We start from the raw sequence: 26,731 nt of genomic DNA on the forward strand, positions 1-26,731 counted from the left end.
AACCAGCTTTACTCATGTAATTCACACAGGCAAGGACCCAGATGCTCAGCAGCAGGAAGCTCACAAAAGTGGGCAACGGGGAAGTGATGGAGCCGAGCCTCTAGCCAAGGAGCTCACAACGGAATCTGCCGGGTACCTGAGCGCACGGATCAGTGAGCTAGAAGAAACAGCAGTTCCTTCCAATCTGCCTTGAGCATCAGGCAGCACATACAACACCAAGTGCTAGGATCATGCCTTGGACAGCCAAAACAGAAGCCAAATACCTGGTAAAGCGAGATCCGTTCCACTAATCTTTCCTCCGTCTCTTCCACCAAACTCACGGAGGGCAGTGTAGATAGGAGAATCTCCAGATCCTTCTCAAGACACGCATAGTTCGCATCAAACTCTTCCCATTTCTAAGAATCAAGGCATAAAGTCGGTGCGAGCTCTGTTCTAGAGTGACTCTGTGCAAAGGCAGGGATCCACCCACACAAAGCTGGCTGTGGAGACTAGACAACATGAAATCACCAATTCCTGGTGATCTCAGAGGTGAAACCCACCCCGGTGAAAACGCAGGGAATAACTAGCAAACAAGCACAGTGTTAAGAATAAGGTTTTTTGTTTTTTTGTTTGAAATCTAGTTAGCGTTTGTTTTACCCCTGTCTTGCCAAATTGGATTAAGTAATTAGAAAAATAATACGACTTGGGCCAAATAATACCCAAAGCACTTCCCTTGAAACCTCAGAGTCTTCAGCGGGCCCATTTTTGTTGTATAAAAAAAACCAAAGAACTAACTTCTAAGGCCTTTTTCAACAGATGCTATCAAGTGCCCTTGCTTCAAGTCCAACAGTACCATGCTACAGGAACCTAGACCCACAGAGGGGTGCAGGCTTACACTGCATCCTGCCCCCTCTCCTGCCTCAGCTTCCCCCAGGTGCCCTGAGCATCTCCGAGCCTTGGGACAATTAGAGCCTCACCTACTGCTATTTACATATTCAAGTAGAGGGTCACCTGGCTTTCCTAGCAAGCCCAGTGGGACTGTGGAATCTTTGTGTTGTTCTTTAAATTCTACATACGTGGTGTTAGAACACTACAAGCTGAGTGTTTACCCAAAGCATTTCCTATTTTGGAGGGTTTTTTTTTGGATTCCGGAGTATTTGCATAAGCTTTACTGGCTCAGCAGCATTTCTGAAACCTGAAATGCTCCAAAGTCTGAAACACTGCGAGCTGACAGATTTCTGAGCCTTGGGATTAGGGGTGTGTGGCTGGCCTAACTATCAGGTGGCCACATCAACTACGACCAGTCAATCTTGTCGCACTGAAACAGCACCAGCTCACATTACCCTGGGGAGTACTTCCTTCCTTTGGTCCTTTACTCTTACTTGCCAACACTGGGTGTGAACGGCTTACTAAGGCAGAGGGAAAAACCTTAAGACCAGGGGACTTCTGCACGCTTCGCCGTTCTCTGATCAGAGCATGAGATCTCTCGAAGGAGAGCAGTTTGTAAACCACGCATGGTTCCACCCAGTCTCATCCAGGGTCTCCAAGTGCTGGTAATGTTGCATGTCCACACACAAACCTACAGGCTGGAGAAGTGCTGTGCTATCCCAGGTTCAAGTCCGAGAAATCCCAGCTAACAACACTCCACATTCCCTCTGTTCACAGCCCTGTTGACTTGCAGCTTGCAGTGCCTAGACTTAGACCTGGAGTTAAGCGCCGAACCTTGGGAATTCCCAGCTTAAGCAGGAAGCTAACACAACCCAAATACCTGGAGCAGACTCTGCAGCAGTGTGCCACGCTGGCATGACTCTTGCTGTAGTAATTTAACTTGTGTGACTTGTTCGGCCCAAAATGTCTCTCTGTTCTGCACCAAAGAAGGAGACACTTTGGCACAGTATGTTTGGATGAACAACATGTCAGCAAGAAGCTTCTGGAAGAAAACCTATTAAAAATGGGGGAAAATGAGTGTTTTTAAACTGCAAACATTTTTCAAAGCAAGTTACATTACCCTTTTACGCAGTAAGTCTTGGCTTTTAATTCAAAATCAATACCAAATGGACGAGAAAGCAGAAAGGAAATCACAATAGAGGCCTTCGATTTGCATACCAGGGGGAGTTTAACAAAGTATGTAAAGAAACACTGCCCTTATTTATATTTTCTACAAAATGATCCATTTTAAATGGCATAATTATTGCAAGCCAGTTTCAATTTCCAGAGTTTCCTAAATCAGGTGAGTTTCCACAATGCTACAAAAGGTGGCAGGTTAATTTCAAGACCACAGGTTCAGTGGGTATGAGAACAAACCCATTTGGGCTGCATATTCAAAGCAAAGGGGTCTAACCCCCCGGCTCTAACTTCTACTTAACAAAATGACCAAAAAAAACCCCAAAAGGTTTTGGCTGATGTGAGTTTATGGAAATCTATCTTGAAGGATAGCTGTTCTAAGGTTTCGCTTCCCATGGCTCCTCACCATGTGCAGTCAGCTACTTCCTCTAGTTTGTGGGGGCCCCTCATTCTGTGGCTCCCACCTTTTACTTCCAGGGAGGGACAGGTTTGTAAGTCCCTCACAAAGAGCCTGCCACATAAGACTGTCATATCCTCTTCTCCCACCCATTCTTACACTCTTTATATATCCAATGTTTCTTAGAGTAAGGCACACTCAAAGGTCTTAGACTACGAGCTTGCTGAAGCTCGGTACTGACTCATACATTCTTTATAGTTAGCACATAGATTGCTGCCTAAGTTTAACGAATGATCAAAAAAGTTTAGGGGGGTGGGTGGGAGAGGGCTGGTACTGTGGCATAACAGGTTAAGCCTCTGCTCATGGTGCCGACAGTCCATATGGGCATTGGTTTGAGTCCTGCCTATTTCACTTCTGATGGAGATGGAGATCACGCTCTCTCCTCTCTCTCTAATTCTCCCTTTCAAATGAAAATAAATTTTAAAAAGATATTTTCAAAGTTGTAATGAAAAGAATGGAAAATGAATGGATTTACAATAGCATTATTAGAGATCTACATTTTGATTCCAGTTCTCAAAATGTTTTTCTTAACCCTTCCTACAACCATTTTACACATGGAAGATTATTTTTATTTGAAAGGCAGATTTTGCAGAGAGAGAGACACACACACACACAGACACACCTGTCTGTTGATTCACTTCTCAAATGGCCAAAATGGCCAGAGCTGAACATGATCTGAAGCCAAGGGCCAGGAGCTTGTTCCCAGTCCCCATGTGGATGCAGGATCCTCTGTTGCCCTCCCAGGCCATAAGCAGAGAGCTAAATTGGAAGCAGCGCAGCTGGGATACGAACAGGTTTCCTATGGGACACTGGTACTAGCAGAAGGATTTAATGATTGCACCATAGTCCTGCCTCTCATTTTACCTATTAAACTGTTTTTCATAGAATGTATCCTCACCCTAATTTTGATTCTGCTTAAATATGGACAATCAGCAAAAGCTCCATATAATCGCAAGGAGCAGGGTCTGTTCTCACAAGCCCATTCTGAGGGTTACTCAACTCCAGGTTCCGGTAGACAGCAAGCATTCTAAATAGATGCTTACTACATGAACAAATGCTGCATGTCTCTCCAAGAAAGAAAACGGAGAGTCCCGGGCCCTGAGGCTGCTTCAGCCTCCCTTCTATGGAGAGCAGCTCTGAGCCCCGTGTCCTACCTTATGATGTAGCACCTGTGCCTGCAGAGCGGCCTTGCTCTTGGCTGGCCGGAGGTGGTCAGCAGAGAGCTTTTCCTTCCCAATACGCACGAGCTCCGCCATGCCTTGCAGCAAGGCCTCGTGCTGGCTCTCTGCAATCAAGGGGCCGCTGAGATCTGAGCACCTGTGTCTGAGGAGTGCCCACATTCCATCGAGAACATCCTGCAAGGGGAAAAGGTGGGTGTGCACCAGGGAACAGGCCCAGATCCTCCAGGGCGGAGTCACAGCGCTCGGTGAAGGCTCCCCGCTCACCTCCAACTTGAAAACCTCCTGGAGTACAGCGTAAGGCAGGTGAAGCCTCTCCCCTTGGTTTCTGAGCTTGGCCACTTGGCTCTCGGAGTTCTGCAGCTCCGCCATGTGTGCGTCTGCTTTCTGTGGGACAACACGGAAAAGAACACTTCAGTATGTTAGGGAGCACACAGGATCAACTGAAAAGGAATTCAACAGCCCCAACAGGGCCTGGGGGAAAGTCAAAGCCCTGCTTCTCCTCCGCCTCCAGCTCTCCTTATCCATCACCCAAGAGGTCCCAAGGTGAATAGCTCATGCCTAACGCGCTGTAAGGGTGCTGCTCCCTGCTCCAACAGGCAGCTCTTCAGAGACCGTAGGGAATAGTTATAATCCTTAAAGTTGAGAGTAGGAGAGAGAGAGGGAAGGAGGGAGGAAAGACAGAGCCCGCTTATCCATTGGTGGGCTCCCAAATGCCTGCACTAGTCAGGGAATAAAGCCGGCAGCCAGAATCTCAATCCAGGTCCCCATCACACGAACCATCTCTGAACCTTCCAGGTTTCCATCCACAGGAAGCTTGAGTCAGGGGCCAGAGCCGGAATCCTGGGTACTTCAATGTGGGTTAGGGATTGCTAATCGCTGGGCCAGGTGCCTGCCCCTGTGGATGGTTTTTAATTCAAGCAATACTGCCAGGTTCAGCCTTGCATATTTATGACATTTATAATTGTATACTTGCCTTGTATCCTTTTTAAAAAAAAGATTTATTTATTTTTATTGGAAAGTCACATTACAGAGAGGAGGAGAGACAGAGAGGAAGATCTTCCGTCCGATGATTCTCTCTCCAAGTGGCCACAATGGCTGGAGCTGAGCCAATCAGAAGCCAGGAGCCAGGAGCTTATTCCGGGTCTCCCACACGGGTGCAGGATTCCAAGGCTTTGGGCCATCCTCAACTGCTTTCCCAGACCACAAGCAGGTAGCTGGACGGGAAGCAGGGCTGCTGGGATTAGAACCGGCGCCCATATGGGATCCCGGGCGTGCAAGGCGAGGACCTTAACCACTATGCTATCACGCCGGGCCCACTTGCCCTATATCCTTAAAGAGTGTGCAAACCTGGGTGTTAGGACAGTACCTAGACATGGCATGCCCTCACCTGTTATTTGCTGAGGCAGTGAATGAAGTCCCATTGCTATCTAGGCTTCCTACACTTTTGTTATAAAATCAAATGATGCCCAGAATGTGGTCTAACTAGTACTGCCACAGAGAGGGCAAACATCGGTGCTGACCACCCTTAAGGTCCTGGAAGTCCAGGGAGACACAGCACGTAGTCTCTTGTTCCCACATGCTTCATAAGAATAACTGAAGAGATTATTTTCAAAGGTGAATGTTTTACTGGTTAGCCTTGACCACTGGCCTCAAAGAAGGGGGTAGGAGGATTCCACAGCTTCCACCTGGAACCCTCTGGTCAAAGTCAGGTCAGTTGGAATGATCTGGAGGCAACTACCTGCAGCTGTTCCCCGACATGCTGGCCGCCAATTTCATTCAAAGACTGCTGCAAAGCTGCCTTTTTCTGGATGAGCTGATCATACAATCGCTTTATTTCGTTCTGCATAAAAAAAAAAGACACATACATAGCACTGAGTCACTCACTCAGGCCTTCTTACCCTTGGTCACACCTAAGTGGATTTTCAGATGTTTTGACAGAAGTGGCAAGCACACATCCTCATCCCTGAGCTTTGAGTGTTGGCTTGCGGCTACCCCTCTCCCCGCCATGCCCCAGTCCCAGCTCTCCTGACCATGGAACCTTGCCACCCTCCTGGCTTGTTCCTAAGCAAATCCTCTACATGCAGTAACCACCACCCCGTGTTTCAGCATGCATCTCCGAACTATAACACGGATTCTTCCTTCCAAACCCCTACCCTACTCTCTGCTCCAAACCAATAATTAACCCTTGGGATGACTGTTTGGATAGGGTTTGTATTCCTCTAATGGCCTGGAACTTTCGTTTGCATTGAGATCGAAATACAGTCTTGCTGTCACAATGGTGCAATGTTTTCTTCAGTTGTGTTTAATCCACAGACTAAACCCTACCACTTCTCTTTTGCTTCCTGGATTTTGTGCCTGAAAAATATGGGGTTTTGGTTCTTAGTCTCCTACCACCCAAATTTGGCAAACCGCATCTTCAAGCTCTTGTTGTATGCCTCCTGAAGTTCTACAAACTTCACCTGATTTACATGAGAAGAACTGCTTCCTTAAGTGCTTCTGAGCCTCAAAATTTTCCCCTTGGGTATTCTTAGCTACTCCCTCATTAGTCCCCCCACTACAGTCTCCCCAGCTTTAGATTCCATTACACAAATGTCAGAAGAAATTTACTTGAAACATACAAGAACTGCCATCTGTTTGCTCAAAAAGTACAATGGCTGGCTGAGAAAGTCAAACGACAGTAAATGGCTAAATGTAACACGAGACAAAAAACATCCTGTTAGCTCAATCTAACAAAATCAAACCTGTAACTCTAGAAAAAGCTGGACTTCAGGGTCTCCAACCATGAGGAGCAGGAGGGTCTCCCCGCTGTTCACAGCACCTGCTGTTCTCAAGTGCCATGAGTTGCAGGAACGACTGGCAATTCAGGATCCACTTGTGACTCCTTGGTGCCAAAGGAGGTCTGGTGTTGGGCCTGGTGGGAGGTTCTTGGCTCAGTAGGGGTATGTCCTAGAGACCTACCTGGTAGCTGCGGTTGTAGTCAAGGCCGGCTTTTAGAGACTGGCTTTTAGAGCTGGCTGTCACCTGCATGAGCTCCAGACGGGCTTGGAGGTGTTGGAAACATTCAGGGAGCAAGCTGGGGCTCCTGCCAGGAAACGTCATGGCTTTCACAAGATTATCTTTCTTACCATTCAGGGCTAAATGAAGTTTCTTCAACTCCAGAGCTAGGGCCTGCAAGATGAGAGCAGGGAAGACAAGAGTGAACGCGCCCCAACCGACGAGTGGCTTCAGCACTTGCTCTAACGCTCTGGGCAGCTGTAATGGCCAACACGTGGGCTCATCAGGAGGGCCGTACCTCGTGGTGCGCCTGCTGGGCTGCAAGGTCCTCTCTGAAAAGCCCAGGTGTGTGCAGCAGCTCCTCCACACTGCCAAGGCACTGACTCAGGGCCAGAAACAGGTCAAACAATTTCTTCTCCAAATTGATGTAATTGTCGTCTGTCATGTGTTCCTGAATCAAAAGGAGAAGGGGAAAGAAAATAAAAAAACCAACTTTGGGTTCCTCACTTTCTAAAACCTACATTTCCTCTTGGTTTCCATTAAAGCTTTCAATTTATGCCATACTTTAAAAAGCAACAGCTGCTTCAAACACTTCGTAAACTAGGTGGCAGAACCCATAAATTCAGATGAAGATATTGAATTCTTCAAAAGGATAGCAAATTTAAGAAACAGTATCAGATAGACGTTTGACTACTTTGTGGATTTCAGAGAAGGTAGGAGATGAAGGGCTTCCTGCCTAGGGTGAAGCAGGGAAGCCCATGGACCCCAGAAATCACTCCGCGTCTCTTCTGCCTGCTTCTTGCCCGCAATCTTCCCAGGCAGCGGAATGTGGGCTCATGAAATCAGGTACAGCGTGCATAAGGAAAAGACATCACAAGAGAGGAGCTTCAGAAGGTCGATGAAGAAGGGGAACGGATTTTAAAAGCCTGGTTCTGGCTATGCAGCCAGGGCAAGTGGGAGTGAGACTGATGAGCTCATAGGGAGACCCAGAGCCACCTGGGATGGAAGACGAGGGAGCCCTCACAATGCTCAGACACGCAGAATGAAAAGATCGCTTGGGTGTAACCCATGCACACGGAAGTTATTGGAAAGTGCATGTTATTGAAAAAAATATGCCTGTGTGGGTTTTAACATCGGGGGAGGGACACCATATTAAACTTGTCTTTTAACTCCCTGTTTCCATGAACTTTGGAAAGTACCTAGTACAATTCAGTGGGGTGTGCTTGAAATCGCTACTGTGCCTTGATGAGTGTGGAAGCCACTGACCTCGGGAGTCACTGTTTTATCATAAACTGGGGAAATGACCTCTTTTTCTTTATACACGGTCACCCTGAATTCCCCACCAGTTGCATGCAGTTTAGGAGCATGTCAAAGCTAGCTGTTATCTCAGCGTGGGCTCTGTGGCCTATTGTTTTCACAGATGGAAGCCTATTCAAAGTTAGAAACCTGGCCTATCTTCTCCCTCTCCTTCACCTTTCCAGCCCCAGGTCAGCGCTGCAGACAGCCTCATCAACCACCCCCCTTTCCTGTTCATCCTGAGCTCCAAATCCTTTGCACACATGACTCTCGGCAGCCGCCACCACATTTGGGAGTTGGCCACCAGGATGCATTCTGTTCGCAAATCTAGGATCCTTTCTGTCAAGCATTTTTATTATTTGTTCATTGAATAAAGCTATGACAAATTTCCCATCCTATCATCTCTCTTCTTTTGCTAAGTGATGGCCGTAAGACTGACACCTGTGCAGCTCCCACCTGTGTCTGAAGATGACTTGCTTCTTGATGTAGGTCTTCGAGTTGCGTGGTGTAGGTTTCCAGTTCTTCGGCTGTTGGGTATCTAAAGTTATACACACTCACACTGGGCAGAATGTTCATAGTAGCAGCAACCTATGTGAAACGGGGACACATTGTTACCGACAGATGCGACTATGCTAAGGTTAATGTAAACAGAAGCAGTTCATGAAAAGCTGGAGCATGCCCTTCTGAGTTACTTTTTGTTGAGAAAAATGATCTACCTTGTCATTTGTAAAAAAAAAAAAAAAACACATTAAAATGTTAGCTGTGTGGACAACTTTGAAGGACGATAGGTTAGATTTAGATACCCAAGCGTCCATTAGCTATCAAAACGAGGCAAAACGAACCATGATTAAAGAGACTCACAGATCTCTTCATTTAGTAGCAATGAGTTCAGTTGCTTTATGATTTGATTATTTATTTATTTACCAGTTCATTGGTTGGCTCCTAGTACAATCAACTCTTAGAATGGACTATTCTGAGGATGGGTTTTGCTACAGTTTAAGCAAGAATTGGCTCCCTATCTCATGCAGATGTACAACCAATACCCAAAGACATAACTTAATGTTACCAAGAGGCCAGAAATCGAATCTGTTATTTAGGAGGTGGGCCTGGTGACACAGGCTACCCAGAAAGCAAAGATTCAGCATGGCTTCCAGCCTAAGATCAGGCAGCTCCATTAGTTGAGTTTCTGATGAGAGTAGTTGATGGCAAACACTAAAGGAAAAAGTATCACGCAGTGAGCCAGGGAAGAGAGACAGAGAATAAGGGAGAGAAATATGAATGGGTAGATTAATTCAGACTTCCAGAATAGAACCTCCAAGCAGAATTACCTTTTGAGGACACACTCCAAAGAACCAAATAACCTCCTACTCAGTTCACCTCCTAGATACAAGCAAGGGAATCAAGCCTGCACCCCATCAGTACCATCAGTGCATGACTTTGGGACTTAAATGTCTGTCTGAGTTGGGGAATCAGATGCTGTTCCAAGTACAGCAATGAGTCCAATTCAACTTTGGTTGACTAACTACGGTTCTTGACAGGAGACCTGAGAACTGACAAGTTTCCACCAGTAACCTTTGTCCAGGCTCAGTACGTGATGGACGGCAGAGCTGACTATTGTGAGCAACAGATTCATTCAGTTTATTGAACCTGTGTGGAGAGGAAGCCAGCAGGTGTCAGCAGAGTGAGCCAACCCAAATAAGACCTGTGACAGCAGCGATAAGGTGTGCCGGAGTAAAGACTGGCAGGTGCCACTGACACAGGGCAGAGTCTAAAGAATCTTCCAAGGAATTATTGGCACTCGCACCAGCATTGTGTAGTTTTTAAAACTATTGTTTAAAAACATAAGATTCATTCCTTTATTCATTCAAGAACTAGAAGTCACTTCTGCTGTCTTGGGAACTGTGCAAGATGCTTTAGCATGAAACATGCACGGATGCTCTTTCTTCTCAAAGCCCTAAATGTGGCTTACAGAGAAACACACTCCTGGAAGGAGGAGTCAGGGAAGTCCCGGGCTTCACAGCGCAAAGCAGGGGCAGCTGGCGCAGGCGACTGCAACCAGGAAACGATGTCAGCAAAGTACGAGTTCCTATTGACACCTTCACATTCTCCAAGTAAACTGCCACATCCTATAAAATGCACCTGCACATGGACTCTTCAGAAAAGTTAGTGGAAAATTCATATTTCAAACATTTTTGCACCAGAAGAAACTTATCTTTTCATTCTATTTCTTCACAAACTTTCTGAAGAGTCCCCATACTTTTTGGGCTTTCATGACGAACAGGATTGTAGGCTCACATGCACCCACCTGTGGCTCCACGAGCTGAGGCAAGGGTGGCCTGCTTTGGGCTGACAGTTCTCGGTGCAGATATAGCCATTTATCTCCAACCTGGCCCTCGGGTGACATGTTGGGGACACCACTTTCAGGGTGAGAGTCCCTGTTGCTGCTAAGGAAAAAAAAAAAGTGAAAAGAACCAACATAAACAACGTGGCGTCACCTTTACATCACAGTCCATGAACGAGAGCTAAAGGAACACTCCTTAGTCTCGCAAGCATCAAACAGGAACATATAAGTGTTTTCAAAGGTTTCACCTCTCAGAGGACTCCTGGGAAGCTATATCTTTATCACGTTGGCAACACTGGGGACCCATTTTCTTAGCATTTACTTCTATGAACTTGATCAAGTTTTTCTGGTCCAGTGGTTTTAGCTCAAGAACCTAAAATTGAATGTAAGATTTGAAAGGTCCAATCAGTCAAGTTTTCCCATAAGTGCCCAAGGAGATTTCTGTTTAAATTATCTAACCCGAAAACATTTCTTCTTGTATCCTTTATTATTTAGTTTTCTTACTTGCCGGTTCTAGCTAACTTCTGCTTCTCAAAAGCCAGTTGGAATAGTCACACCACTATCAAGTGTTAATTCAACTGTATTAGGCACATGGAAAAGTCACCAAAACCATGAAAATACATTCTGAAATTACAGGCAAAGCAGAGTTGTCATTACAGAGGTAAGCTCACCCTGGAGATATGGCTGGATCTGAAATGCAAGTTAGAAAGACAGCACAGCTAAGGTGTCCCCAGTGGTAGCGGATGAAAGCCACACGCACCCACACTTCGCACATTGAATCCCATCACCCAAGCAGACTTGGCGGCAGCAGGTCAGCGTTCAGCACAAAGGGAAACCCTGCACCGGGACTCAGTTCTCGTTGCGATAATTCTTGGTAGCTGGAATTACCTGCTGTGGCTGGACATCCTTCTGTCTGCTGAACTGTGGTCTTTCGATTACCAGAGGTTCCAACTCAGAAAGGTCACCTGGCTGCAGCGCATTTTGATGTTCTGGAGGTTTCTTTAGGATGGCAAGATGTTGCAAGAAAGTGGCACGTAGGCAGATTATGTAAAAAAAGAAAGATGCATTGTTATCTCGCTTATAACAGCATAAAGGAAAAACTTTTAAAGGAAGTGATGGCAGTTTTTATTGATTATAATCATATATCATGATTTAATGTACTTATTTCATAACAACTTTCAAAAACCATTTTCCCTCAACTCATGCAATAAATGGGGTCAGTGTTGTGGCATAGCCTGTGAAGGCTCTGCCCGCAACATAGGCAACTCAACTGGGCGCCTGTTCAAGACCTGGCTCCTCCACTTTCTTCCCTTTCCTTCCTTCCTTCCTTTAACATTTATTTTATTGTTATTGCAAAGTCAGATATACAGAGAGGAGGAGAGACAGAGAGGAAGATCTTCTGTCCGATGTTTCACTCCCCAAGTAACCACAACAGACAGTGCTGTGTCGATCTGAAGCCAGGAGCCAGGAACTTCTTTCCGGGTCTCCCACACGGGTGCAAGGTCCCAAGGCTTTGGGCCATCCTCGACTGCTTTCCCTGGTCACAAGCAGGGAGCTGGATGGGAAGTGGAGCTGCCAGGACTAGAACCAGCACCCATATGGGATCCCAGTGTGTTCAAGGAGAGGACTTTAGCCACTAGGCCACGGCGCTGGGTCTGCTGCGCCACTTTCCATCCAGCTCTCTGATTATGGCCTGGGATAGCAGTAGAAGATGTCCTAAGTGTTTAGATCATTGCACCCAAGTGGGAGACCTGGAAGAAGCTAAGGGCTCCCAGCTTTGGCCTAGCCCAGCCATGGCTATTATGGACATTTGGGGAGTAAACCAGCAAATGGAAGATCTCTATTTGGCCACCCCCATCCTCCCCCCCGCCACTCTGTCCTCTTTCTGTAACTCTGCCTTTCAAATAAATAAACAAATCTTCTTTAAAAAATTAAATAGCTATGAAATTTATTGCCATTTTCTGCTAAGAAAAAAGTATAGTATACATCTATATATGTATATATATACATAAAAGAGAACTAACATTATGTTTATGAACTCAGAGCTTTTTTTGAAGTTTATTTACTTTTTTCATCTACCTGAAGAGAGAGGTTGATTTTCCATGTGTTGGCTCACTCTCCCAACACCCACAATGGCCAGAAGTAGGCCAGGTCAAAGCCTAGAAGTTGAAACTCCATTTAAATTTCCCATGTGAACAACAGGGGCCCAGACACTTGAGCCATGACCTGCTGCCTCCTTCGGCTCACCAGCAGGAAGCTGGGCCAGAAGTGAAGCAGCCAGCACTACAAGCAATACTCCAATGTGGAATGCTGGTGTTGTAAGCTGAGGCTTTACCTGCTGAACTTTACCCATGAACTTCACCATGAACTTAGATCTTTATGTCTATAGTACAAGCACGTGGAGATCTCAACAAGTTCAAGGAAAATGGAATTAAGAGAGAAGCTTATTTGGGTGAAAAACATTCAGGAATACATGCACAGTTTCCCCATAGTCCGTGTTTCTAAGAACTTTCTGAAGACTCTTCATGTGTTTTTAAAGAGAGTACGTATGAAGATGAGATGGGAACCACATGGCCCGTGTGTCTGCAGTCCATCTCACTTCTTTGAATGCAATTCTGCAAGTAGGAATCACTCCTAACCACACATACAAACCATACACAGCAAGATCCTACTTGCAAGATGCTCACTGATACTTAAAAACAGAAATCGTTTTAGGAATTATGAAACACTTTAGCTACATGACGCCTTCATCACTATACAGAAATCTTTGTAATTGAACAGCAAAAGTACCCTGGAAACAGGTTTATTTTTCTGATACCAAATTCTATCCCTAAAGGCTTTGTTTTCTAGTCAATTGGAGTTTTTAAATCCAGTCTTCTTTCATGAAGAAACCCTACTCCAGACCTTCTTTACACAACTCCATCGAACCAACACAAAACAAACCACGACCACCATCAACAGTCTAGGAAAGAAACCCATATGAGGACCAGAGTTGTGGCATGGTGTTAAGGTCCCACCTGCAGGACTCACATCTCATATGGGCAACTGTCCAAGTGCCGGCTGTTCCACTTCCCTGCTAATGTGTCCGAGAAAGCCGTGGAAGATTGCCCCAATCCTTCAGGCCCAGTCGGCTATGTTGGTGGCCTGGAAGAAGTTCTGGGTCCTGACCATGGTGGCCATTTAGGGAACAAACAGAATATAAAAGATTTCTCTCCATCTTTCCTCTCTCTAACTCTACCTTTCAAATAAATAAATTCTTTAAAAGCAAGAAAAGGAAATCTATACAAAACAAAACAAAAAGCAAAAGAAAAAGCTAGTGGATCCATCCCTTAAAGTTTTAAGATATTTAAGAGAAACTTCAAAAAGTTAGTGGAAAACTGAATCAACTCATCTTTATTGCAGTTCGAAAACATTTAAGTCTATGTAATACTTATTTCATAACACTTATTTTCCAAGAACTTTTTGGTAGCTTCCCCTTGTAGGCATGGATTTCCAGTATTTCTGAAGCAAAATAAATTTATCCTCCATTTCATCTTGCACCAACTTTTTGAGAGTAATTCTTCCTTAGCAGTTTCTGTTTGTTGCTTCACTACCCGCACACATACTTCTGACCTTGACCAGTAGGCTTGCTGGACATGTGTATCTCAATGCGCATGTCTGCACCACACGGTGCTTTACCTGGTCCTCACTGCACCTCTGCTGCAGCACCGCCTGCACCTTCTCCAGGTCACACCTGACAGTTGAGAGCTTCAGGGAAAGAGCTTCGGCTTCGTACTGGATGGCTCCACTCTCGCCCAGGCCCTGCTCTTTGCAGGTCTCCAACAAAGAGGCAACTTTGTGCTCGATGTCTATGAGCATAGCCTGGGAAATAAAACCACTGCATTACTCCCCAGCAAACTAAATCACTCACGTATGTAGAGCACTGGTCTCAGACTGGCGTTGTCTCTTTGCGGGTCAGGTGTTTGGCCTAGGGGTTAAGGTGTTGTTTAGTATATCTGCATCCTAGATTCCAGTCTTAGCTTTGCTCTCAATTCCAGTTTCGTGCTAGTGTGTACTCTGGGAGGCAGCAGTGACGGCTTCAGTCCTTGGGTCCCTGCCACCCATGTGGAAGTCCTGAATTGAACTCCTGACTCCTGGCAAGGAGTTTTTGGTACAGCTGTGTTACAGCTAGGGCTCAGCCCCGGCTATTGCACACACACCAATGTTGAATCAGTGCATGGCAGCTCTCTCCGACTCTCTAGCTTTCCAATTAAAAAAAAAAATTATAGCAAATGACTTCTTTGGCACCAAAACAAGATTATCTTCTAATTCTATTTTCCATGAACATACAGGGTAGAAGAAACCTTGGAAAAATAAAAACCTCTTTATGAACTCCTGTGCTTTTCAGTGGAGGAGCAATGAAAACAGATGTCACCCTCTAATCTGAATGATGCTATCGTCGCTTTAGACCACAGCAGAAAACCAAAGACACTGGCTAGATGACACGGGTCTGGAGTTCATCTCAGCCATTTAGTAACACAGCTGTACCAACACAGCTCCTCTAGGTAAGGGAGTGTGAATAATCTGTAAAATGGGAATACTAACAGATGTTCCATCCCAGGGCCATGTGAAGAGTTAATGAGTTAAATACATGTACTTTGCCCTGTGCATGACACAATTTCTGAGCTGAAAAAAATCATTAACTGTTCTTACCCTCCTATAACCTCACCCCAAGCCTCCTGATCATTTCTGTTACAATCATGTGTTGAAGAGGGATGAAAAAAATAATTCTACACAAGTTGAACATTTTTCCCTTTGCTCTTTTCCTTGTTTCCTTAGCCAAACATGCCTCCAAACCCCTCAAAGGATACCACCAGAGAAATAATTTGGAACTTGGCTCACTTAGTCACTGAAGCAACTGGCCAATTTACACACAGATTGGAAAGTGAATCAGTTGGAGGTATTAGGCTCTCTTGACTCCCCTGAAGGTGAAGGCCACCCATCTTAGGGCTCAGGACCCCACATGGGCATGGCCTGGGCTGGGCATGCAGCTCAGCAGCAGCCCTGATGATCAACTGGAAAATCCTGGGCATTTGTACAATAACTCAGGGTGAAGAAACTCAATTCGTCAACAAAAACTGAAGGAAAAACTCCATCTTTAAAATATAAATGTTCATACATTTTACACCTTCTACATTTAAACAAACTACATAGAGCCTTTATGGAGTCTTCTAAGCTTTAACAATTTTTACTCAAAGGTCGTTGAATGACTGCAACCATGTACTATAGTTTCATGTTTGTTTTTCTCTGCTCAGCGATTACATTTTTTTTTTCAAGTGCCTCTATACACAGTGTGATTCTCATTAGACTAGCCACACAGGGATATTCCACAGTTCACTTGACAACATCCACATGGTTACTCCTTCAAACTCTTCACAGTCATTTGCTTTCGTCATCAACACTACCCACCTTTTCCTCATGCTAGATTTTTTCTAGAGGGTAAATTTGGAACTAATTTCCAAAACAAATAAACAAGATACAAGAACAAATAAAGAAGATGGACATTTTATATGCCTGGGGCAATGTCCTAAAACACTGAACCAATCAGAACCAGAAGCCATTATAGGTGCTTTCTTTCCAGAATTTGATGGGATGATGGCATTTTTGCTCATGTAACATAGAAACAAAATAGCAGTATTAATCCACATCTCTCTGCATGCGGATTAATGTCACCAATATTGGATTACCACATAGAATTTTCCTTGAGTGGTCTGTTTGAGTCTGTCCTTTGGCCAATGGGAACTGAGCATTTTCACAGACTACTTGAGATCTTTTTTCTTGTGTCTTCATTAGAGTGTAGGTGTGATGTGGTCCCAAGACCACTCTTAAATATTGCCCCTTGCAGTTATGTCTTCACAGCAGGCCAGAACCATTCGTTCAAAGCCTACTGTTTCAGATTTTCAGTCAGGGAGGTAATGCCTACTTTGCATGTCTCCCACCCCCCATCCAAACAGCACCTGCTGTCTTCTAGAAAAGGTAAGCCTGGTGCTCAGGAGCCCCTGGTGCTGCCCTCTGAGGGGGCTTAGCCCCTCTGGGTGCTGGGCTGCCACCCGAAAACACAAGCTACCTGCCCTCTCCCCTCCTGGGCACCTCCATCTGCTGCCTCAATCCTCACCCTCTGGGAGGCCCAATAACGACCCTGTGTCTCCCAATCACGACCCTGCTCCATGTGGCCCAAATACAGCTGGCTGAGTGCGACTGCCACCTGCTGGCCAGGCATTTTATTGCAACTAGCTTATAAAACCTTGAACTCCACAAACCAGCTTAGGCAAGAATGGGATTGTAGTGGTGATTAAGGAATTGGCATGGAGTCTGTGCACTCTGTAGACACCCAGAGGGCAAACAGAACCGGCCTTGGCTACTTCCCACTGTCAGCAAGGCCTTAAATTCAGGTGAGCCCGGAGCTGCCAGGTACAGCAAGATTACCATGCTCACTCTAGTTCCCAGGCGTGCCCCGTGGCTCATCCACTGGGGGGACACAGGGGCCAAGTTGCCCCTCTGTCAGCCTGCCCCACTAGACAGTAGCTGTCCTGAGCAGAAGGCGTGATGGGTGGTTTCAGCCACAGAACAAGCCAGTGCAGGCAGAGCAGGGAGGGTGGCTCGGAGCCTACGGAACAGCTCGGCGGTCGCTGGTCAAGCCAAGGCAGTTTGCTAAGGCTTCCAAGATTTTGGCTGCTGGGAGTCGACATCCTGGCACCTTCCAAGAGGGACATGGAGATCCCAACCTTTCAGCTCAGCCAGTGAGCTTTTCTCCTAGTGGGGAGAGGACGAAAGCTGAAGCTCCACCCCTCTGGCTGCAAAGCCTTCTGGCCTTTCTACAACCTGGCAAATCAGTACAGCTTCATTTCAGATGAATGAAGGCTCCTAGCGCTTAGGACGATGAATACCGACCGCACTCAGCATTGCCTGAAAGCTTTTTACATACTCCCTGTCCCAGACACTGCTCCATGTCTCTTCCTGCATTGAGTCCTGACAAAAATCTCACAGGAAACCATGTCATACTAAATAAGGGAGTTTCAAAAAGTTCATGGAAAACTGAAAGGAAAAGCTCCGTCTCTTAGGTTAAAAAGTTGTGTTTTTTAATTCATGTCCAGTTTCTTCATAACACACCCATTCCATGAACTTGCTGAAGATACCTTGCTTTGTGCCCAGCTTTAACGTTTCACAAGTCCACAGGGAATATAGATTCCGAGCACCGAATCTACATTACAGTTGCCCCCAAAGACACTGTATACACAAAACCCTTCAAAGAATTACCTTGGAGAAAGATCAACTGGGGCCAACAGAGAGGGACCTGCTGTGACTTTAAGAGAAAATCCCCCTGTCTGGGCAGGTGATTGGTCAAGAGGCAAACCAGGAACTCTGGCATCAGTCTCACCTGGCACCCGACCAGCTGCTGCTCCACCACCTGCTGCATGTCGGCGTTTAATGTTTCCGGCTCGAATGCCACGCTGGCTTGTTGCAGCCACAGCTCCAGCTCGGCTACCCGGCTCTTGCAGGCATGGAGGAGTTGAGCAGGCTCAGGCCCACCTTTTCCCACCGTGGCCCCAGCGGCTCCTGGCTCGTCAGGGAAGTCCAAAGCCTCGATGGGAGGTGTGGCACCCTACGATAAACCCAAAGATAATCCCGCGGTGAAAAGCCAGGAGTCCAAAGTTTTCTGACATGCGCCTGCAAAGACCCGTGAGCCTCCAACAGCTCCCCAAGGTGAAAGAAACGCAATAAAGGTAGGAGAAGGAAGAAAGAAGGGGAAAAAAAGAAGGGGAAAAAGGCACCTCCACACGCATAGCAACGGTCACGTGACCTGGCGTTACAGGTTTCCAAGCAGCCGTTCTGCAAGTACACAGCTACTGTCTTTCCGGGCACACAGGAAGCCGGCAGGTTTGCTGGTCATTAAGGATGAACCCCAGGAGACAGGTGAGTGAGTGCGTGCGGAGGTGTGAGCGCGTGTGTGGGTGTGCACGTCCCAGCCGTCTCAGGCAACCAACCAGAGTTTCAAAATGCACGTCACACTATTAAGCAATGCTTACACTGGCAGTGTGCACTCAAGAATCAGGGGAAAAAACAAACAACAAAAACTGAAAAAAAAAAAAAAAAACCACCTATACACCAGCAAGGGTACAGTGAGATAGGAGGCAGGTGGTGTAGGGTGACCTTTGGAAAGTTCATGGAAAACGCAACTTGAGACGAAAGGTAGGCTTGGGTTTTTAAGATGTTTGGCACCAAAATAAACTTTCAATCCCATTGTTCAAGCACTCTCACATACTGTGCACTTTTAACTTCACATCCACTCAAATAGGTTATAAAGTAGTTCAGCTTTTTTAACTAATAAAACAAACAGTATTATTGATAGAAACTTCTCCTACCCTTCATAAAGAATTCCTATTAAGACTTGCATGTCCTGAACACTCAGATACTCCTGAATTAAAGGGCTGGATGCTTAAAGGGCAGCGTGCGTCCCAATTATATCGAAATAACTGAAGTGTTTATTGACCCAGGATGTTCTAAGAAATCAAAGAATTCCAGTTTGCTACATCATAGGTATTTTCCATTTGGAGATGGAAGATTATTTCATACGGAGATAACCTGTCTTTCACTCTGGAGTGCTCAAAGAGTAGACTGGCCCTTCTAGAGAAACTCTTTGGGGAATAAGGTTGTGTGTGTGTTTGCTTGTTTGAAGGCGGAGAAATATAGTCTTCTATCTGCTGGTTCACTCCCCAAATGGCTGCAGCTGCCAGGGCTGGACAATGCTGAAGTCAAGAGCCTGGAACTCCTTCTGGGCCTCCCATGCGGCTGCTAGGACTGAACTGCTTGAGCCACCAGCGGCTGCCTCCCCTCCCAGGAGCTGGACCCAAAGCAGGGAAGGTGGGACTCAAAACCAGGAACTCTGAGATGTGGCTGGCCCTGAGGAGGTTTAGTCTGAGGAGCCACAATACTCTGTCACAGCTCTTTTGTTTAAGAAGGAGAGAGAGATGAGCTCTCACATGCTGGTTCACCCAGATCAATCGCTTGGGCCAGACCAGAAGTGGGGATTAGAAACCCAATCTCGCTCTCACATGTGGGTGATAGGAACCTGCTGGGGTCCGTGCAGTAGGTGTGGATGACAGTAAGGTGTGAAGCAAACAACTCCCCTGCTTGGCAGGGCCCGGAGGAGCTTCCAGCTGTCTGGCAGGGCCCGGCAGATTTCTCTCTGACCACCTTGACACAGTTTCACTCCCTTTTGCGTGGACACTCAACCATCCCACTAAGAATTTTGTAATCTATTGAGGCATTGTTTGCCCCTGTGAGATGGCTTTTGCAACCAACATGAGCTTGAGAGTTAATCTTTTTTTTTTTTTAAGGATTTATTCATTTTATTACAGCCAGATATACACAGAGGAGAAGAGACAGAGAGGAAGATCTTCCGTCCGATGTTTCACTCCCCCAGTGAGCCTCAACGGGCCGGTGCGTGCTGATCAGAAGCTGGGAACCTGCAACCTCTTCCGGGTCTCCCATGCGGGTGCAGGGTCCCAATGCATTGGGCCGTCCTCAACTGCTTTCCCAGGCCACAAGCAGGGAGCTGGATGGGAAGTGGAGCTGCCGGGATTAGAACCGGCGCCCATATGGGATCCCGGGGCTTTCAAGGCGAGGACTTTAGCCGCTAGGCCACGCCGCCGGGCCCGAGAGTTAATCTTATTGATAATGTCTTGGTGAATGGGCCTTTAACTGCGCACAGTACAATTAAGCCCATTCTGTTTCTAGACACCTTATTGCCCTAAAATCTGGCCCAGACATTTAGCATGCTTTCTGGGAAATGGCTTGACAAGAATTTTACAAACTAGTGCAAGTGATGAAAGTTTGGGCTGAAACTGCTATGACAAAAAGTATAGCTACTGGGACCCTAAAGGCCATCCTGACACTGTGACCCTAAAGGCCATCCTGACACTGTGACCCTAAAGGCCATGCTGACACTGTGACCCTAAAGGCTGAGCTTGCAGGCCTAATGGCCAACAAATGTCAATGACCCCAATCCCCATAAACCAAGGCCCCAGACCTTTTAACCCATATATAATTCAAGATAGGGGCCTGGTTGTCACAGGCGGTGCCGAGGATAGAACCCCAGACTTGAGGAGAGCAGGTAGGGACTGGCAAGCCAAGATAAACAAGGAATGTGGAATCCTCCATCATTCATCTCTCAAGAAGTTGTAAATTGTACCCCCCTGAAGCTATGTCAGACTGCCCCTAAAGAAAACTTTGTAATTGTACTGCTTGGGGCTGCACTCTGCGGTCCAGTGGATGCAACACCATGAAAAAGTCTGTACCAGAGCTTGTGACTGCTTCTGTATAAACAAAGCGGACAGCTTTCTCGCATGGTCCACAATGATCTTGGAATTGTAGTGGTTTGTGTCTCTTCTCTTTACACCTATTTTACGCACCCTTCTCGAGCTCCGAACTCAGCTGAAGCTGGACTCCAGCAGGAAGCATGAATTGGTAGCCAGAGCTGGCTATCATCAAGTCCAACTACTTCCTGTGGAGCATGAACCAGACTCACTCATCCACTAGCTGGAACAGTCAGGCCTTAATTTTCCACGATCGCCTGATTTTTGAAAAAAGCAACAGTTGTGGGATTGTACTGCCAGACACTAATTTCTAGCTACCTGATGAACTGCTTCCTAGTTTTCAAATATTGTTACACGTTGAAGGCAAGATTTCTGTTACCTCTGTTTTTGCCAACCTAGTAACAACCTATTAGCACCAATTCATTAACCCATTTGCTAATCTGTGGTAAGAGTTGTCATTGACCTTCTTGTAAAAAAAAAAAAAACCCACAAAACATTTGATTTGAGCACCTATTAAACGCCACATTGCTTTAAAAAATTACTGCATCATTGAACTTCCTGGTCTTCTCACTTAAATGAGGAAATAAGCAAGCAGGACCACTAATCAGGGTTCTCATTGCTAGTGACTTAAATCTGGAGAGAATACAAGGAGGAACAAGTAAAAAAATAATTGTAACCGTAGAGCTTGAATAGCTGGAACTGATTACAGGCACCCCCCTCCAACTGTCAGCCCAGCCACCTCTGTTTACAACGAAACCCGATCTCCGACCACACCAAGTCAGCCCTTGCACCTGCCAGGCCAGGCCAGACCATGTCATCACAGCGCCTCCCAGAAGCCCAAGCCCAAGGTCACACAGCTCTGTGAATGCTCACAAATGAGTCCCTGTGTCTGCTCCACAACAACACTGTTACAGAATGCCTTCTCCACACAATGAGATGTCTAACTATGCACACCAGAGGGGCGGGGACGTGCAATATGAACCAAGACTTATAAACGTCATTCTTCAGTCAAGCCAGGCACTAGGCAAAGTGTGATCTGCACACCGCCTCATCACGTCACACCACATTCTGCTCTCACTCTGCGTGTACAGATGAGGGACCCAAGGCACAGGGAGCTAAGGCATACCGCCTACGGTCACAAAGTCACCAAACTTCTGCAGGTCTCCATTCCTGTCTTCATGTCCCCACACTTCTAGCAGCCCAGGCAGGGAATCCTAGTGTTCAATTTCTACTTCTACACAACCTGGCTGGCAGTGGAAATGTCAGTTAATTCTTTGATGGTAGCCAACTTTCCTGTCAAAATATCCACCCTTTACATTCATCCTTTAACATTTTACGTCTTCTCCACCCCCTTCTTTTTCTGAAAGACAGAAAAAAACTATAAGACTATAAGACTGAAAGACTATAAGATTATTTTAATTGGGACAGACACTGTGGTATATTGGATTAAGTCACTCCTTAGGATTTCCAATAGTTCCCACACTGAAGAGCCCGAGATTGAGTCCCGCTTCTGCTTTTGTTCCAAATTCCTGCTAATGTGCCTAGGAGGCATAAGATGGCCCAAGGATATGGGTACCTTGCATCCATGTGGGAGATCCAGAAGAAGCTCCTGACTCTGGGCTTTGGGCATTTGGAAATCAACCAGTCTATGGAGAATCCATCTCTCTCTGCCTTTCAAATAAATAAATACAAATAAATAGGGCCCGGTGGCGTGGCCTAGTGGCTAAAGTCCTCGCCTTGAACGCACCAGGATCCCACATGGGCACTGGTTCTAATCCCGGAAGCTCCACTTCTCATCCAGCTCCCTGCTTGTGGCCTGGGAAAGCAGTCCAGGACGGCCCAATGCATTGGGACCCTGCACCCATGTGGAAGACCTGGAGGAGGTTCCTGGCTCCTGGCTCAGGATCGGCACGGCACTAGCCGTTGCGGCTCACTTGGGGAGTGAATCATCGGACGGAAGATCTTCCTCTCTGTCTCTCCTCCTCTCTGTATATCTGACTTTCTAATAAAAATAAACAAATCTTTAAAAAAAGTAAAAAAAAAATACAAATGAATACTTAAAATTATTTTAGTTGTATCTGTCTAAGGGGTACAATGATGATTCAGCACTATTCCTGTGATTGATCTGATCAGGTTAGTTAGTGGTTCCATCTTCTTCGGCATTTTACAAAACTTCTGACTCTCATTTATTCATTGCACATATTTAGGGCTTATCTTTGCTTTAAAAGTATGTATTGAGTTCTATTTACTGGACAAGCAGAGAGACAGATAACGGATGAATGCAAGCTTCCCAACAGCCCCACACCATGCTTGTTTTCCATGGATGTTAGCTGGGGATGTATCTTTCAGTTATGCAGTGCCACAACACCTCTATAGGAAGAAATTCAAGTCTCCAGGGGAACACTTGGCTGCAGACACAAAGTACTGCTGGCCAGCTCTGGTTGGAGCGCTGGGCTTTTACCAACAGGAACTTACCTCTTCTGTTTGGCTGGGCCCTGGGGAAAATTCTGTGCCTTGTTCAGTGTTTGGTGAGGCTGGTGCAAGACTCTGTACCATGGAACTATCACAGGTGCTTATTTTTCCATCAGCTTCCTACAAAGAAAACAATCAGAAGTACTGAAATGTGCTACCCTGCGGCTGCCCAAGCACTTCCTCCTGCACCTGCTCACCCATTGGCCAGCTGGCAAAACCTCCAGGAAGGTCAAGTGTGTTCATTCAGTTTTGAAAGGTTATTAGTTACTACTTTTAAAAGGCAAGGAGAGAAAGAGAGAGAGAGAGAAAGCTTCCATTTCCTGTCCCATTCTCCAAATGGCCAGATGAGCTGGGCCAAGCTGAATCCAGAAACACCCTGCAGGTGTCCCACACGGATCACAGGGGCCTTAGTAATTGGGCCACTTTCGGCTGTCTTCACAGGCACATTATCAAGAACTGCATCCTGAGTAGCGGGAACTTGAACAGGTGTTCATAGGGGATGCTGGAATCATAGGTGCTGGCTTAATCTGCTAGATCACAATGCCCACTCCAAGTCTGTTTAGCAAAAGTTAGCTCATAAATAGATCTCTTAAAAAAAAAACCTGAGGGCTCGGCAGCATGGCCTGGTGGCTAAGGCCCTCGCCTTGATCCCATATGGCCGCTGGCTCTAATTCCGGCAGCTCCACTTCCTCTCTATCTCTCCTCCTCTCAGTATATCTGACTTTGTAATAAAAATTAAATAAATCTTTAAAAAAAAAAACCTGAAGAGGAGCCAGCACTGTGGCATAGTACTTAAAGCTACAGCCTGCAGTGCCAGCATCTCATTTGGATGCCAGTTTGAGACCCAACTGCACCACTTCTGATCTGGGTCCATGTCAATATGTCTGGGACAGCAGTGGAAAATGAACCAAGTGCCTGGGCTCCTGCACCCAAGCGGAGACCAGCGAGAAGCCCCAGGCTTCTGGCCCAGTCATTGTGGCCATTTGGGGAGTGAATCAGCGAACCAGCGAATGGAAGACCTCTCTCTCTCTCCTACTCTCTCTGTTTTCCTCTGACTTGCAAATAAACAAGCAAATCTTTAAAAAGAAAAAAAGGAAAAGGTTAGCTCATGAGGAATAAAAAAACTCAACTTCCTTAGGTTTGCCTTTCTTAGAAATATTCAACTTCTCCCAAACTGTCTGTTTAATGTGGAATAGATTTAAGAGTCCCGATTAGAGATTTGGTTTGGAGATCACTGGTAGAAGTGACCACCAAGGCTTTAGGAGGAGGGAACATCACTGGGAAAGAAGAAGAAAAAAAGGGAAAGGACAGAATGCCGGAGACCCAAGACGGAAAGGGGGAGGAGCCACGATCAGGAAGTGCAGAACCAGTAGCTCAAATAACACTGCCCTTTGGGAGGGAAGGGGCAGTCAACAGTAGCTCAGGCTGGAGGGACCCACAGGGACTAGGATGAACAAAAAGGTTAACCTGGCATTGCAGGAGCCAGCGGGGGAAGCGTGGAGCCAGAGGTGAAAGCTAGACTACAAAATGGCCTCAAGAATGTCACACCAAAGACTTGGAGCAGCAAATCAAAGAGTAAGACTGTCCTCCATACGGCAAGAAGGACTGAAAGATCCCATTCACCCAGGCATCATCCTGAGCCAAGCGCAAGACAGAAACAGGTGGAAGAGTTGTCAGTCTGATGTTCAGAGTGCCGGGAAAGCAGAAACCAAGACCAGCAAAAGATGGTCTGCAGCAGCTGTCCAGGGAGAGGTCAAGGGCAGGGGACACTGAGATGGGCACAGCATGCTTCTGGATGGGCAGTGCATCCCAGGCCCTCTAGAGACTCAAGCGATGGGCTGGGGTCTGGGGTCTTAGTTTGCTTGGAGGGATGAACTCACAACAGAGGGAGTGTGCTGGCAGGAAAGGATGACTATGCCTGAAGGAGAGAGGAAAGGAACCCATCTCGAGGTGGGGAGGGAAGGGGCAGGTGTAGGCAGGTGCTGGAGAGTGGTGTGAGAGCTGGGAGAGGGTGAACTTTGGATTGGAGGTGTGTGTGTGGGTGTGTGGGGGGGTCCTGTTGATGCAGACACCTGAGGTGTGTGTGTGTGGGGGGGTCCTGTTGATGCAGACACCTGAGGTGTGTGTGGGGGGAGGTCCTGTTGATGCAGACACCTGAGGTGTGTGTGTGTGTGGGGTCCTGTTGATGCAGACACCTGAGGTGTGTGTGTGGGTGTGTGGGGGGGTCCTGTTGATGCAGACACCTGAGGTGTGTGTGGGGGGGGTCCTGTTGATGCAGACACCTGAGGTGTGTGTGTGTGGGGGGGTCCTGTTGATGCAGACACCTGAGGTGTGTGTGTGGGTGTGTGGGGGGGTCCTGTTGATGCAGACACCTGAGGTGTGTGTGTGGGGGGGGTCCTGTTGATGCAGACACCTGAGGTGTGTGTGTGGGGGGTCCTGTTGATGCAGACACCTGAGGTGTGTGTGTGGGGGGTCCTGTTGATGCAGACACCTGAGGTGTGTGTGTGGGGGGGTCCTGTTGATGCAGACACCTGAGGTGTGTGTGGGGGGGTCCTGTTGATGCAGACACCTGAGGTGTGTGTGTGGGGGGGTCCTGTTGATGCAGACACCTGAGGTGTGTGTGTGGGGGGGTCCTGTTGATGCAGACACCTGAGGTGTGTGTGGGGGGGGGTCCTGTTGATGCAGACACCTGAGGTGATGCAGCTTTACTACTCTCTAAAGAGAAGGCATCCATTTTGAGAGCCTGGAGAAGATTTCAAATGTTCTAAGGGGGAACAAGGCTTCTTGCTTAATTTATCTTCAACAAAGAATTCTGGGGACACCCTCCTGAAACTGCTCTCAATGAGGAGGCATGAGAAGGGCTGTGGTGACACCTTTGGTCTCCTCGTAGCCAGCTGCTGGGTCAGCTTGAAGAGTCACATATGTGCTCTGATGTCCATTACACACTGGACAGACACACTGGACTGCATTCATGTGGAGGTAATTGTGAGAAACTGAAAAATCCATACCAGCAGGGACACTGAAACAACCTAATTTCCATGCATGGGTGAGTGGAGACAGAAAAGATGATCTATACACGTGATGGACTATTAGGCAGCCTTCAAAAAGCAGAGGGTCCAGTCACTGGATGAACCCAAAGGACAGCACGCTCCGTGACATCAACCAGGCAAAGGAGTGTGGACACTGCACTCTCTCATTCATACATGGACTCTAATGATGCTGAATTCACACACACAGAGAGCGACATGGGGGTTGGGGGGACGACTGGGCAGGGAGCTACACACACAGAGAGCAACATGGGGGTTAGGGGAAATGACTGGGCAGGGCGCTGGGAATATGATGGTCTCTAGAGACAAAATTTCACTCAGACAAGGCAAATAGGCTCAAGAGGATTCAATGTGGTAACTCTAGTTAATAGCAAGGGGTTAAAATACTGAAAAACTGTTGTAAGTTTTTTTTCTCTCCAAAAATGCTAAGTACGTAAGTAATGCACGTTAATTAGCTTGATGAAGCTATTTCACGATGACACATTTTTTAAACTTTGTTACCTACTGTATACATACAAGCTCACTTGTCAAAACCATCTTTTAGC

At 46.6% G+C, this 26,731-nt stretch overlaps 1 protein-coding gene across 3 annotated transcripts in view; it reads right to left on the reverse strand.

Moving 5' to 3' along the window:
- The window catches only part of SYNE2 (spectrin repeat containing nuclear envelope protein 2), a 324,116-nt gene that overhangs the window by 88,222 nt on the left and 209,163 nt on the right, over positions 1-26,731 (reverse strand). For 2 of the 3 annotated variants that reach the window (XM_058655529.1, XM_058655528.1), the window contains exons 21-34: positions 23,143-23,259; positions 17,730-17,954; positions 13,991-14,173; positions 11,201-11,311; positions 10,561-10,685; positions 10,277-10,415; positions 8,428-8,559; positions 6,974-7,126; positions 6,640-6,849; positions 5,420-5,521; positions 3,946-4,065; positions 3,655-3,855; positions 1,748-1,921; positions 264-395 (exon numbers count right to left, since the gene is read on the reverse strand). In XM_058655529.1, coding sequence (XP_058511512.1) covers positions 264-395; positions 1,748-1,921; positions 3,655-3,855; positions 3,946-4,065; positions 5,420-5,521; positions 6,640-6,849; positions 6,974-7,126; positions 8,428-8,559; positions 10,277-10,415; positions 10,561-10,685; positions 11,201-11,311; positions 13,991-14,173; positions 17,730-17,954; positions 23,143-23,259 — 2,124 coding nt within the window. The remainder of the gene's footprint in view (positions 1-263; positions 396-1,747; positions 1,922-3,654; positions 3,856-3,945; positions 4,066-5,419; positions 5,522-6,639; positions 6,850-6,973; positions 7,127-8,427; positions 8,560-10,276; positions 10,416-10,560; positions 10,686-11,200; positions 11,312-13,990; positions 14,174-17,729; positions 17,955-23,142; positions 23,260-26,731) is intronic. The other variant, XM_058655531.1, reaches the window with a different exon arrangement.

Source organism: Ochotona princeps, chromosome 26 (assembly GCF_030435755.1).
Source record: "Ochotona princeps isolate mOchPri1 chromosome 26, mOchPri1.hap1, whole genome shotgun sequence".
NCBI lineage: Eukaryota > Metazoa > Chordata > Mammalia > Lagomorpha > Ochotonidae > Ochotona > Ochotona princeps.